This window comes from Gossypium arboreum, chromosome 13 (genome assembly GCF_025698485.1).
Source record: "Gossypium arboreum isolate Shixiya-1 chromosome 13, ASM2569848v2, whole genome shotgun sequence".
NCBI lineage: Eukaryota > Viridiplantae > Streptophyta > Magnoliopsida > Malvales > Malvaceae > Gossypium > Gossypium arboreum.
The window spans coordinates 127,694,352-127,709,332 of NC_069082.1; the positions used below are offsets into that span (position 1 = coordinate 127,694,352).

Consider the following 14,981-nt stretch of genomic DNA (forward strand, 5'->3'; position numbering starts at 1 on the left):
TTTATTCTCTGGTTCGAGAATATTGTTACGTGTTCTTTGGTAAGTAGTTGTACAGTCAGAAATGATAGGGTTTTATTCTTGAAAGTATGTTATGGAAACATATTAGTTGGATTTCTCTTGTTCGAGAGATGTTATAAGTATAAGTATCCTGATTAATAAAGAGACCACATCTATGAAGTTGGAATCATTTGATTCATGTTAGTAAAGTTTCTAAACAGTTGATGATCAGAGTATAGAAATGTGGCTATAAGTGGTAAATTAAACAAGTAAAGCATGATTCGACTTTTAATTTGGAATTTCAGGGAGGATTTGATTTCTGGTTTCTATTACTATTAATTGAGTAAGATTTGATCTTGAGAAACTCGGGTATCTGAGAATTGAGTCTGAGTTCACAAAGATATCTTGTCTATTTGTTCAAAGGATGTCGAATTTTCTATAGGGTAAAGCCGAATATCAAATGTATTCGAGATTATTATTGTCAGTGATGACAGTAGGAAGAAAATGAGAAATGACTGTTATGAATTTCGTATCGGGATGTCTCTCATTCCCAGGAAAAATGAGGGATGCAAGTTGAATTGTGATAGATTGATGATGGAAGTCCGCATGATTATTTTAGTATGTACAGATATATTATTCGGATGATGTGTGGTGAGTTGTATGTTTCTGAGTTTATAGTTCCAAGAATGTCAGTCTCTAGTGTTTCAAATTGAGCTCCGAGGTTTATACCTCAACTATGGAAAACCTGAGCTTGTGCTGAGTTGTTTTGTAAGTTGTGAGAAAAAGATATAAGTGACTCGTGAAAGTAGAGAACAACTTTTTCTGGTAAGATTTTCGGGGACGAAAATCCCTAAAGGGGGAAAGAAATGTAACAGCCCGATTTTGGGCCTAGTCAGAACAGTAGTTTTGGGACCACTATTTCGAGGCCAGAGAAAATTATTTTAGTATTATTTTGTGTTATAATATAATTTTATAAGTGCATGTAAATTTTGGTAAGTTAATTTTAGCGATTTCTAGTCCAATTTCGAAAAAGGACTAAATCGCGTAAAAGGTAAAAGTTGTGTGTTAATGCCTAAATGTGTTAATAGATTAGAGAACTAAAATTGGAGGCATTTAAAGGAAATTAGACCCTTTTAAGTGTGTGGCGGCCAAGGGAGACCAATTGGTCAAAAGGCCAAAATTTGTGGCTTTTATGTGTTTTAATTGACTAATTAGTAATAAAATAAAGAAAAGAAAATATCATCTTTTCTTCATCTTCTCTCCACCGAAAAATGGCAGCAAAGAAAGGGTTTAGAAGCTGGAAACTTTCAGCAAAGAAACTCCCTTTATAGTAAGTGATTTTAATGTCTTTGCTTGATGATTTTTACATTTTTGGAACCCCTAAAGCATGAGCTTTCATAAGAAGGGATTATTTTGCAAAATGATGAAGAGTCTAGGGTTTTACCATGAGAGTAAATGTGTTGTTTTCTGTGTTTTTATGGAATATTATGTGTCCTAGTTGTCTAATAAACAACTTTTGTGAAAGAAATTGCATGAAAATACCTTAAAAAATGCTAAATTGCTAAGTTGTAAAATGAGTTGTAAATGTGTAAAATAGTTGAAATTATGAGTTGCTGTAGTTATGAAAATGGTTCATCTAGACTCAAGGAGTAAAGAAATGTGATAAAAATTAATTTACGAGCATTGGGGCAAAAGTGCAAATATGCAAAAGTTTAGGGGTCAAAATGAAAGTTTGTAAAAATATGATTTTTAGACCCATATGAATATTGTGACTGATTGTTAGGCTAAATTGATGTTATAGATGATGAAAATTGAGATTTGGACCTAGAACGGAAAGAAATCGATTTATGGACGAGTATGTCTTTTCACCTTTGTGGTATCGAGGTAAGTTCGTATGTAAACAATACCATGCTATACATGTATTTAAATGTTATCATTACATGAATTGTACAGATATTAATGTGTATGTGATTAATAGAAATATGATAAGACAAAGCCTTAATAGGCAAGGAAAAATCTCGTTTGAACCTTAGGAATAAATTAGGATACGAGTGACATGTCACTAGGAATTATGAGTCTAGATGACTAGCTCGATAGTGAGCATTGAAATGTCATGAGATATGAGATAGCTTTACCTACAATTGAGACACTTATGTGCAAAGGCTTTTCTGAGTATCCAATTAGTATTCCAAGTGTTCAACGGGCAATCCAATGAAAGAGTTAATGATGGTCCCAATGAGGTAAGTCATTGGTGAGTATGCACTCGAGTTATGTTACGAGTTGTGCAAGTATGTATACTAAGCCTATGAGAATGCCTTGATACGTGATGATCTATGATGCATAATATGTGTTCTTACCATGATGGATAAAATGGTGTTGTATTAATATTATGAACAATGACCATAAATGAGTAACTTAGCCTTGACAGATTTGAGTTACTGCAATAGTGTAACTTTGAAAATACACTAAAAATAGTGGAAAATGAATTAGAGGCAGAATAAAATATGGGATTAAAGCTTAATGAGTCTATTTTCACATGAAAGAAATAGAGGAAGAAAAATAATTCTATATTGTGTGATATTTAAATTCTCGTGAAACAGGGTCTGAATGAATTTGAGATCCCCTATTCTGATTTTATAAATTCACCGTAAATTGTAAAAAAACTATTAAGAGTGATACCTTACATGAATGGATTCCTTATTGAGTCTATCTTTAAGGAAAACAAACGGCATGATCATTGGAATTATGTACAGGGAGAAATTCGGTTCGTAGTGCATAGGGGTCAGAGTAGTCATACCCTGAAACAGGGGAAACTTTAACTAATAAACTGTGCTAAATGGCTTGACCAAAACTTCTAGAAAAAAATTAGTAAGTAGACATATGAGTCTAGTTTCAATAGAAATAGACGAGAACATTATTCGAGTCCTGTACTATGACATAATTGAACTTTAGTGCAGAAGGGTTGAAACTGTCAGACAGTGAATCAGGAGCAAACTTGAGGAATAAACTGTACTAATTGGCTAAGTCAAAAATTCTGAAAATTTTATGAAGAAAGATAAATGAGTTTAGTTTCAGGGAAAATTAACAGAACTTAATTTGGAGTTTCGTAGCTCCAGATATAAATAATTTAGTGACTGCTGCTCTCGGAAGACGACTTGTAGTGAACTTGAGAATATGTTGTAAACATTGATAAAACAAGTTAATGAGTTGCTTATTGTTTTCATATGAACTTACTAAGCGAAAGCTTACCCTCTTCTTTCCCATGTTTTCTAGAGTTTCCAGGTTAGCTCGGGTTGGAGGCAATCAGAGATATTATCACACTGTCGAGTTAACGCTATCGGCGTAAGTAAACTCAAGTGATTCTAGTCTATGGCGTGTATAGGGTTTTAATGTGAGTATGTAATATTATGATTTAGCCAAAGGTATTGGCTTGTTATTAAGGTAGTATTGTAATATTATGATTTAGCCAAAGGCATTGGCTTGTTATTAAGGTAGTATTAGTCATGTAAATTGGCCTATGTCGGCTAATATCGTTATGGGCCCATATGATTATTCTTATGCATGTATGTTATTATCTCTTGTGATGTGGCTTACAACATGTATGCCTAGAGATTGAATTGAGATTCATTGATGAGCTAATAACTAATGCGGGATTAAGTGATTGGTAAATAGTTAATAATGCTTCATGAATGGTTTGTGGATATGATTATGCATGATTTGTGATGGACATGAGGTTTGATGACATGTTGATAGCTATAGCATTAATATGATAAAGATGAAAGAAAAACTTATTGTAATGGTTGCATGTGAAATTACCATGGTCATGTCATGTTAGGAAGGTTTAAGTGCCTAATTTTGTCATGTTGTATGCTATTGTATAAGTATGCGTGCATGTGTTGTGAGTGTGACAAAATGGCTTGGAAAATAGCCTTGAATTTGTCCAGGTTTTTGGACATGGGTTCGGGACACGGGCGTGTCCTTAGCACCCGGGCGTGTGCTCTATACCTACACGGGCGTGTGGAGCCTTGATGCAAGAGATTTCCTAAGTTTTTCATGAGTTCTCGGTTGAGTCCTGAACCACCCCGAATGCATGTATTGGGCCTCGTAAGCTCGCATAAGGGACAGATTACATGTGAAAAGAAAAGTTTTTAATTATTTGAGATTTCATGGCCTTGTTTAGTATGGAAGTGTTAGCAAAAGTCAGGTAGCACCTCGAACTGCGTCCCGACGTCAGATGCGGGCGTGGGGTGTTACACAAGATATTGAAATGTACTTGGAAGTGTCGTTATTCCATAACAGAGTTTCTAACTATACATTGCGGTTTGTGGTAGAATAGGTGCGTAGCAAATTGAGTAATTGAGACGCTAAACAGCTCTCTGTGGCAGGTAGTGTTACTTTTGTTTAGTCTGTTCTTATTTTTTACCAAATTGTTTTATGCAACCAATGTGAATTTCAAAATGTGTTTGCGTGTAGATTGAACGTTCGACAAGACAATCCATATAGGTGTCGGCTAATGGTGGAAGGAGAGTGTCTCTAGTTGGTTGAGACTTTAATTGTCAACCTCATGCTTGTAGAGGATGAGGTCTAAGGCATTTAGAGGATCTGAATGCTTTTTTTTTTGCTAAAATTGGGGTTTAATCAAGTCTTTAAGGATACTACCTTTTAGGTTCGAGTTCTTCGATCGAAGTATGGAATGAAAGTGGGGGTGCCTGAAAGTATTGCACGGGTAAAATGTTTAGCTATATGGAGAGGACTTGCTAAGGTACGACCCATATCAAGAAAGAATCTATATTGGTCTTTTTGGACAGGGAATTCTATCTATTGTTGGTGTTCATCCAATCATGTGCCTTCTCAAATCAATTTTATGACGGATTGTTTTACTTTATTACATGGTAACTGAGGATGGGATGTGGAATCTAGAAGTTTTTAGAGTTAGGTTTCCAAAGGATATTGATAAAAGAGTTGTGACTATCCCCTCACCACCCTTTCGCTGGTCCTAATAAAATCAATTGGGTGCACACCTCAATAGGGGCCTTTTTGGTCAAGAGTGCTTACTGATCAATAATGGGGGATACATGGAATAGAAAAGACAAAGGGTGGCTGGTCATAAGGAATTTTCAAGGACCTCATGGGCTATTATGTTCGAAGTGACCTATCCATGGGCTAAGTCGGGTTGGGTTGTGGCTTAGTTCTAAAAAATTCAAGCCCAAGCTCATTTTTTATTCAACCTGCCCAAAATACTTGTTTCATTATTCATAATCTAATAAAATATTAAAAATATATTTTTTATATTAATGTTGTATATATTTACAAGTAAATTTAAATTAAAAAAACAATTGTTGAAATTAAATTTGACCTAGGCTAGATTGAAAGATAAAAATCTTACCAAAATTCAACCCAAATCGGATCAAACCTAACAAGCCGAATGAATTGTCTAATCCATGAACATGTCTAATTTGAAGTCATGATGTTATATTCAAATAATTGGCTTCGATTTACTTGTTATTTATATAAAATATTTATATAATATTTTTTGGGGTACAAGTGATATAAGCATTTTAATCGGACAAGCATCCACCATTACCAATTATATCAACAACATTATTTTTATTTTTTATAAAATAATTACTTCTACTCATAACCCCTCCCAACATTTAAAATGGAAGAAAACCGTGCTTAAGTGCGCTTGAATTCATATGTTTCTAGTAGTTATAATTAGGGGTGGAGACCCCAACCCCTTAAAATATAAGAAATTGCTTTTGGCCCTTTAAAATTTACAAGATTTTAATTTAATAAAAAGTAAACTTACACATTTACCCCTCTAAAAACATAAAAACTTTGTTTTAATCTTTGAAACTTATAAAGATATAAACTGTTAAAATTGTGAAATTGCGTTTTAACTCTTATAAAATATACAACTTAATGTCAACCCCAAAAATTTTTTCTACTTGGTCCCTAATTACATTAATAACAATCTCAACTAAACTATAACTCAATTGTCATTATTTCGACATGTTAAATATAATTAATAGAGGATGTAATTTATATAAACATCTATAAAATGTGGAATATTTTTTTAATATTACTTTAATTTATGAAAATGCAAAGGGTTAATTGTTAATTAAACAAATTTTAGAGTTAAACTGATTTTTTTATATATAAAATGGATTTTTCTTTTGAGGAATATAAATGGGATTGTTACAACTATAACAAATTATTCACAAACAGTTTTTCTAACATATTTTTAACCCAGTACAATGAAATTGTCTTAATAAATAATTTTGAAATTTTTATGGATTTGATTGTAATAGATAATATTTAAGATGGTTTTAAATAATTAGGTTCGAATTAATACACACAATCAATTTGTAAAAATATACACATTTTAAAAGGTTGAATTTTAAAAATATTTAAATTTTATAAGTTTAAATTTAAACACACTCTTACAAAATTATAATTATATATATATATATATATATATATATTTATATATATTTGAGTTGTCCATGGTCTTGAGCCGGGTTCTAATAAAAATTTAGACTCGATTGATAGTTAGGGCCAAAAATAGGTCTAAATTTTTGTCCAAATTTGATTCGGATAAAAATTTTAAAACTAAATATACTAAAAATATTAAAATAAATATTTCCCAACAAATTGAAAATAAATTAAAAAAGTCTTTATACTTAAATAACACTAAGATAAATGCAACTTAACAAGTAAATACCTTTAAAATAGTAACAAATTTAACAATAAAACAAGTGTTATACAATATCTAAACATTAACTATAAAATAATAGCAACATAATAATAAAAATGTAACAAAACAGTGGTAAAAATGAGAAAACAATAACAATTTTTATTATAAATTTAGACCAAACCGAATAAAAAATATTATTCAAAACTCGATCCATTTCGTAAGCGGGTCTTATTGTTTACCCAAATTTATTCGGGCACATCACCAACTCTTTTATATATATATATATATATATATATATTGGAATGATTCTTTTTCTTGCATAAAATTTGCTTGCTTTCAACTTTTGTATAAAGCAAAGAGAGGTCAAGAAAAGAAAAAGAATGATGTGATTGACTATTTGAAACAACTTTTCCATTAAGGACTAAGGACTATTATTTTCTTAATTATTTTTACTTTATTCTTAATCACAACTTTGAAATAATTTTAATAAAAATTGATATTTAATTTTAATATTTAAAAATTTAAAATTAAAATTTTTAATTCAAAAATCTTTATTTAATTGTTAACACCATTGCTATTTTTTGACAATTTTTTGACTTAATATATTTATTATTTATAAATAATATAATAAATCATATAAAGACAACTTAATCAATAAGCTAAATTAATAATTTTAATAAAAAAATATTTAAATTTTATTTTATTTAAATATAATGACAAAATCTCAAACTTTAAGTTAGAAAGTTTGATAAAATACTTTAATGGTGGCATCTATTTAAATGTCTCAATATACTAGGAGATCGTGAGATTTTTTGTTGATTATGCTACATAAGATTTGTATCTAAAAACGTAAGTTTACTTTTTAATCAATTTAACCGATTTTAATACTAAAGAAGGAGAAGCTAATATCTAGAGAAAAAAATACTTTCGGTAGCTGATTTAATAAGTTCCTAGTACCCAACACAATTTTTTGATTTTTGACGTGGTTTGATCAAACAACTCAAGTCTCCTCATTTATGTTTTTTAATCATAACCGTTGATTTAAAAAAGATCATAACTACAATAAGCTCTCATCCCTAAAATAACCGGGCTTAATTTTAAATCTCAAAAATAAATGATCTTAAATTCATGATTTTTAGTAAATTGGGGGAGTAATGAGGTAATTACATAACTTCACCATTTATTTACAGCGCAGTAAATTGAGTGGTGTAAGTTACCTAATTTGGGTGCGTTTTTGAGACCGCTCATTCCCCTTAGCCGCAAATATTGTACGGACATCTCTAAATTCTAATTTATTTATTTATTTATTTAAAAAACTTCACAGTTTTAATTTTTTTTAAAAACCTGGTAAAAAATTAAAAAAAAACTAATAGAAGAATAAAAAAAAGGGGGGAAAATTAGGCAAATGCAGAAACAAAGCGAGAAGAGAAAACTTTTTTGATAAGTAAAAGAAAAAAAAAAGAATAAAATACGAATAATAAATAAATATACAGAGGTTAGAGAGAGAAAGGAAGGTTTTTTTCTAATAAAAAAAATAAAAATTTCATCCTTTATTGCTTCTTCTCAGCTTTGTGTCTGCATAACATTAGGGTTTCTTTCTTTTTTCTTTATTTTTTCCCCCTCTATTTGGATCTTCATTATTTCAACGACAAATTTCAGGGTTTTATCATTCTCCGGTTTTCATCGTTTTCTGGGTACGTAAAAATTAGTTAAATTTATTTATGCATTTGAATCTTTAATGGGTTGTTGGTGTTTTTTCCTTGTTGTTTGTTCTTAGTATTAGCAGATCAATTTTGTTTCTTTACCTTTGAAAAAAAGATGATAGATTTTCATTTGGGATTTCTTGTTGATTATGTAAAAGAGGGGAAACCCCTTTTTTTTGTTAAATCAATTGAATGAATCGTTGTGCTTTTTTTTTTTAAAGCTTGGGGTTTTATTTTTCATTTTTACATGGACGTGCTGCATTTGGGTGAGTAATGAAGTAAGATATGATAGCTATTTATCATATTTGTTTTGATGGATTTTGTAATTTATTTTTATGTGGTTTGTTCAGGTTTGACGAATTTTCATAGTGGATTTTGACTAAAAAAGGGTTTTGTTAAAAAAATTAGGATTTTGGTGCTTGTGAATTGTGATGACTACACGAACATCATGGGCAGATATGGCTGCAAATTCTGCAGCTGAGAATGTAGGTTCTGGGTCTTCTTCTGCTAGCAATAGCAAACCCGTTTATGTTCCTCCACATCTCCGTAATCGTCCACCTTCTGCTGACCCACCTGCTCCCACTTCCACTGGTCCTGCTTCAAGTAATGACCGACCTGGACAAGGTGGATCTCGTTGGGCTGCTCCCAGGAGTGATTATGGCAACCGGTCAGGATATGGTGGTGGTGGTGGTCGACTTGGTGGGTGGGGTGGCAGAGGTGGTTGGGATCGTGGGAGGGATAGGGAAGTTAATCCATTTGGAAATGATGATGCAGATACAGAGCAGGCGTTTAGTGAGCAAGAGAATACTGCAATTAACTTTGATGCCTATGAAGACATTCCCGTGGAGACAAGTGGGGACAATGTGCCTCCACCTGTCAATACGTTTGCAGAGATTGACTTGGGTGATGCTCTGAATCTAAACATCCGAAGGTGCAAGTATGTGAAGCCGACGCCTGTTCAGCGGCATGCCATCCCCATTGCCCTTGCCGGACGGGATTTGATGGCATGTGCTCAGACTGGCTCTGGAAAGACAGCTGCCTTCTGTTTTCCTATTATCAGTGGAATTATGAGAGGCCAGGTTCCACAAAAACCATTACGTGGAGCACGTACAGTTTTCCCATTAGCTCTTATTCTCTCTCCTACCAGGGAGCTGTCAATGCAAGTGGGTTTCATTTTTTTGACAATTTAAATGATGTGCTTCTATTGATAACTTGGAATTTATATTTGATGACGTTTATTGTAGATACATGAGGAAGCCAGGAAGTTCTCTTACCAAACAGGTGTTAAGGTGGTTGTTGCTTATGGTGGTGCTCCTATTAATCAACAAGTAATTTTTCTCTCCATTTCTTTTTCCTTTCAGTTTATGGTTCATTATTCCGTTTTTATATTAATCTGACCCAATGTAGTAGTGCTATAGTTTTGATGCATCGGTCCCTATATAGAAAAACAATTGCACTCTAGGTTTGCTGGTCAAGGTGAAACTATCTGCTCTTGAGGCAAACAGTAGCGTTCTTTAGCTTATTTTGTGTTAGACTCTCGGTTTTCAATTGTTTATATGTTAATATCAGTGTTGTCAGGGGCACAAGGTGCAGTCTAATTGCTAGAAGGCGTATATTACCTTGGGTGCAAGAGTTAAAAAAAAAAAAAAGTCTTGCCTGAGTGAAGTAAGGCACAATATGTATATATGTGTATGTATATAAGCTTAACATATATAATTATGATAACAAATTCTGTAGAGTGGCCCAATGCACAACTTTCTTTGTTGTTGAACACTTAAATATCGAGAAGTAGAGTGTCTGATACTATCCCCTTGCTTAATGGTACAATTATGTCTATTGAAAAATGTTAAAGATAAAAGAAATTAATAGAGAACTTCTATTAGGCTGACTTTTTTATGCCTTTCTCCTTAAAAGAAAAGTGCACTTAGGCATTTATCAAATGCGCCTTGCCTGAAGGGTCTGAGGCACTTTTTTTTTTTCTAGAATTAAGGCACAAGCCATTGCTGTGCCTTGACAACATTGATTCACCCTTAATTATTTGGTATCTAGCAACTGTTCTTCAGGTTTCATAACAATTTTGACTTGTTCTACACTCCCAAGGAGGAACTGTTTTCTGGTTTTTTTTGGGGGGGGAGGGGGGAGTGTTGTGCATGGTTGAGGGGCTGCCTATTCTGCTCTTGTTGAAAATATTTCTTTACAAGTTCTGTAAATTTTTCTCTGATAAGTCTTTTTGCTATCTCTAGCATAAAAGATTTGAAACTCCATTATGGTTTTGAGCTGTGCTGATTCTATGGCATCATTTTTGTCTTAAATTGTATGTGTGAACTTTATTTGTTAGTTTAAGTTGATGGCATTCTATTTGGACAGTTGAGGGATCTGGAGAGAGGTGTTGATATTCTTGTGGCAACTCCTGGAAGATTGGTAGATTTGCTAGAGAGGGCTAGAGTTTCTCTACAGATGATCAGGTACTTGGCCCTTGATGAGGCAGACAGAATGCTGGACATGGGTTTTGAGCCTCAAATAAGAAAGATTGTGGAACAAATGGATATGCCTCCACCAGGTGTTAGACAAACAATGCTATTCAGTGCCACCTTTCCAAGAGAGATACAGGTTGATCCTGTCTTTGTAAAGAACCCTGCTAGAATTTAAATAATCGATCAGTGTCTTATCGGTTTTCAATGCAGTACTCTCTATAGTATGAAGCTCTTTATTAGATTCGTACATGGCATGCATATGTATTGTAATACTGATTATTTCAGATTATTCTTTGTAACATTATTTGTGCGGGAATTTTAGTTTCCTTTATCGGTAAAAGAGAGCACTGCAGCTAAAATAGTTATTTAGTGAAACTCCATTGCATTCTTGCCACTTGAACTGCAACAAAATTGGTACTGCCTTTGAATATTATTTTGAGTGTGCGTATCTAGTCTTTTGGTAACTTTTTATGCTTTCAATAATGTTGCATGCAGAGACTGGCCTCTGATTTTCTTGCAAACTATATTTTCTTGGCTGTGGGGCGAGTTGGATCAAGTACTGATTTGATTGTCCAGAGAGTAGAATTTGTTCACGAGTCAGACAAAAGAAGTCACCTTATGGACCTTCTTCATGCTCAGAGAGCAAATGGTGTCCAGGGCAAGGTACTAAACTTTTGGACTTGGAGTACTTTATCCTAAGGATCTTGATGGAAATTCCTGTATGGCTCACAGATTAGCTGTATTTCTAAATCATGTCTTTTTCTGGTTTTGTGAATTTGACTGTACCTTATTAGATAACCTTCATATTTTGATCTTGCAGCAAGCTCTTACATTAGTTTTTGTTGAGACAAAAAAGGGAGCTGATTCACTTGAACATTGGCTGTGCATGAATGGTTTTCCTGCAACTACCATTCATGGTGATAGAAGCCAGCAGGTAAATATACATATTTTCTTTTTCTTTTTGTATTTTCTTATGCATGGAACTTGTTATAAATTTAATTGTTGTAGACAAAAAGTGTATTTAAACCCTCAAATGTTTGGTTTTGGCTTCTTTCTTTGCCAGTAAAGCTTTATATTTGTATTTAGGGAAGTTGCTGCAGACATGATGGGTATTTGCAATTTAATGCAATTTTCCTGTTGTTATACGTATCAATTTGTTTATGGTACATTAGATAAGAGGTTATCGCGAATCTATTAGCTTCTAGTTAGGAGTTAATAATTCTTAGCAAAATCTTCGTTAGTGCTTCTGGTGTTTTCCCTTTTATCTCCTGGCTGGATGAGGTCAACATATCCCCCATTTATATTGCTGTTATTTCTCCTCTTATGCACATTGTCTTAATCATCCTCCGGTTTGGTAGTGGTTGCTGTTCTATTCTTTGCGTCATTTCTAACATATGCCAATTTCACATTTGATTACATATTTGTTCTGTACGGATCTTGTGTGGAACCTTTTTTTCCTTTTTCCTTTGGACTTGTATGTCATCTCTGTTAATGGATGTTAATCATCAAAATATCTGTTAGTGGATGCCAAGAATTAACTAACATGTTAGCTTTCAAGTAATCTATTGACATGCAAATTAGTGTCGAGTATGCATATGGTTGCTGTTGGATTTCTACATGAAGGTATATTTCTAATAAATGTGAGTTTATATTGCAATTTATTATTTATTTTTCCGTTGCGAGGTGTCTAAGAATATTTGTTGTAAAATAAATAGTATGGATACCTCCTTTATTCTACTTAACCATGCCTTTGTTTTCACTTTGGAATATTCTTGCATCAATCAGTGTCCTTACTTTGACATTTATCGTCTTCTTCTCTGCCTTGCCTCCTACGTATTTTTTATATTTTCTTTCTGCTCTTGTAAGGTATCGTTTTGGCTGTTTGGCCTCACAGTTCTTTACCTCTTGTTAAGATCCCCATTTATTGTGCACATTGCAGGAAAGGGAACAAGCATTACGGTCATTTAAAACCGGTGCTACCCCAATTCTAGTAGCAACTGATGTGGCAGCTCGTGGTCTTGATATTCCTCACGTTGCACACGTGGTGAACTTCGACCTTCCTAATGATATCGATGACTATGTTCATCGAATTGGACGTACAGGGCGTGCAGGCAAAACTGGTTTAGCCACAGCCTTCTTCAATGAGAACAATACTAATATGGCAAAGGCATTAGCAGATCTAATGCAAGAAGCGAATCAAGAGGTACCTGCTTGGCTCACTCGATATGCAGCTCGTTCATTCGGAGCGAGGAATCGTCGTCCTGGAGGAGGAGGCCGATTCGGTGGACGTGACTTTCGAAGGGATTCATCTTACAACAGAGGTGGTTCAGATTACTATAGTGGAGGCAACAACAATTCAGGTGGATACGGTGGAGGCTACGGCGCAAACGTTGCCAGTGCATGGGATTGAGTACACACTCATTTATTTCTACTAGTTTCAGCGTCTAATAGTAGCAGAGCTTCCCTTTCTTTCATAGGGACAATTTTTTCTTTCTTGGGTTTTACTTATATTTTGCTAGCAACATTAGTGATTGTCTTTTTATACGTTAGGAAGGTTTTTACAAGGTGTCGAAGGAGTCGAAGTTGTGTGTATTGTGTTAGTAGGCATTGGTGAAGAAATTCTAACCAAAAAATAGGGGTCACTTCTTACTCCTTTAGTTTCTGTCATGTTTTGTTAGGTAATGCAATGGGGCTGTAGAATATGTTGTGGGAGAGAGGCAACGTATTGTCTATCTTACCATATACCTCTTCCTCCTGCTACCGCTACCGGCGGTGGTGGTTGTTGGTGGTTTAAATCTTGTTTTACTATCAGCTGTACTGTACTGTACTGTACTGTAATGGTATAATTGTGAAAACATGAAATCTGGGGGCTCTAAGATTGGACTTGCAGAGAATATATATGGAGCTTGTTTGTCATTCATACTTTTGAGGCTTTTCATGTTTTATTGATGTTGTTTCACATGTTATAAACATGTAGTAGTATTATTGAAATCTTGTAGGGAAGTGAATAAGACAAAACATATTGTATTTATGTTTTCCTTTTTCACTCATGCAATTGATTGTCCTTTTTGATGAAAATTTTCAATCCAAAAGTACAACTCAAATCTGTTAATGGCACATGACATAATCATTATGGATGCATTGCACAGGCGTTTTTAGATGAGGTTTAATATATTATTTGATACTCCAGTATTTGAGTTATTTTTTATTTAATATGATACTTGTATTTGATAAAAGTTATATATTTTGGTATTTAAAGTTAATGATATAACTTTTAGTTATGACTTTTTAATTATCTAAAGGTAATTTGGATTTTAGGATTGATTTGATGAATGTTAATAATTAATATTTTAGCTAATTATAATTTTTATCAAATCAAGTTTAATACTTGAATTAAACTTTAAAAGTTAACAATGTTATCTTTTAAGTACTAAAATATATAATTTTATTAAATATAAATATTACATCAAATCAAAAATAACATAAATATCACGTTTAAAAAATGTCAAACTTAAATACTAATTTATATGTTAAGCCATTATATTATTTTCTTTGGGTATTTACTTGATCGTCAAGGTTCAAATTTAGGTAATTATTAGTAAATTGGTATTGTAGAAAAGAATTATGTTTTATGTTTACTTCATATGGAATTTGTGAAGCTATTAATTTGATTTTTATCCAAATTTATTTTAATTTAAATACTGAATATGCTTCAACTATTTAGTCACTCGAATATTATAAGGATTGACCCTTTTTTTTTTAATATTTGAATGTATTAATTGTATATTTTTCTTTATCTTAAAGTTTTTCATACTTCTATTATATTAAAATATTTTATTTTTCTAGTTATTATGAAAATAATATAATTACAAACATAGAAATAAGTTTTGTTGTGATTAATGATGTTTAAACTAGATTGGATTAGTTAGTTGATTGGGAACCAATTTGAGTATCAGTCCAAAGAACGATATTGAATTGGCTGAATAGTATTTTTTAAATATTTTTATTTTTAATAATTTTAATATTTTTTAATCAAATTGGTCGGACTAGCAAATAGATAGTCAATTCTACCGCCAATTCGATTCTGAAAACATTGATTGTAATTATATA

The 14,981-nt window shown here is 32.7% G+C and overlaps 1 protein-coding gene and 1 long non-coding RNA gene across 3 annotated transcripts in view; both read left to right on the forward strand.

The window, feature by feature from the left end:
- The first annotated feature begins 1,213 nt into the window (after positions 1-1,213).
- The window catches only part of LOC128286663 (uncharacterized), a 51,916-nt gene continuing 38,148 nt past the window's right edge, over positions 1,214-14,981 (forward strand). The window contains exons 1-4 of the long non-coding RNA XR_008277283.1: positions 1,214-1,327; positions 1,799-1,881; positions 3,271-3,419; positions 3,470-3,668. This is a non-coding gene — a long non-coding RNA (uncharacterized LOC128286663). The remainder of the gene's footprint in view (positions 1,328-1,798; positions 1,882-3,270; positions 3,420-3,469; positions 3,669-14,981) is intronic.
- LOC108453175 (DEAD-box ATP-dependent RNA helicase 37-like) lies at positions 8,029-13,793 on the forward strand. 2 transcript variants are annotated; one of them, XM_017751123.2, is made up of 7 exons: positions 8,029-8,388; positions 8,748-9,560; positions 9,642-9,725; positions 10,765-11,007; positions 11,367-11,534; positions 11,692-11,805; positions 12,811-13,793. In XM_017751123.2, exons 2-7 carry the CDS (start codon positions 8,829-8,831, stop codon positions 13,279-13,281), a joined length of 1,812 nt encoding a protein of 603 aa, XP_017606612.1. In that variant the 5' UTR covers positions 8,029-8,388; positions 8,748-8,828; the 3' UTR covers positions 13,282-13,793. The 2 variants fall into 2 exon arrangements, with proteins under 2 accessions (XP_017606612.1, XP_017606613.1); XM_017751124.2 differs by having other exon boundaries at positions 8,806-9,560.

Coding starts and splice junctions, on each gene's coding strand:
- LOC108453175 (XM_017751123.2), top strand. CDS start 8,829: ATGACTACACGAACATCATGGGCAGATATGGCTGCAAATTCTGCAGCT. Junction 9,561..9,641: donor CCAGGGAGCTGTCAATGCAA/GTGGGTTTCATT, acceptor CGTTTATTGTAG/ATACATGAGGAAGCCAGGAA. Junction 11,008..11,366: donor CCTTTCCAAGAGAGATACAG/GTTGATCCTGTC, acceptor TGTTGCATGCAG/AGACTGGCCTCTGATTTTCT.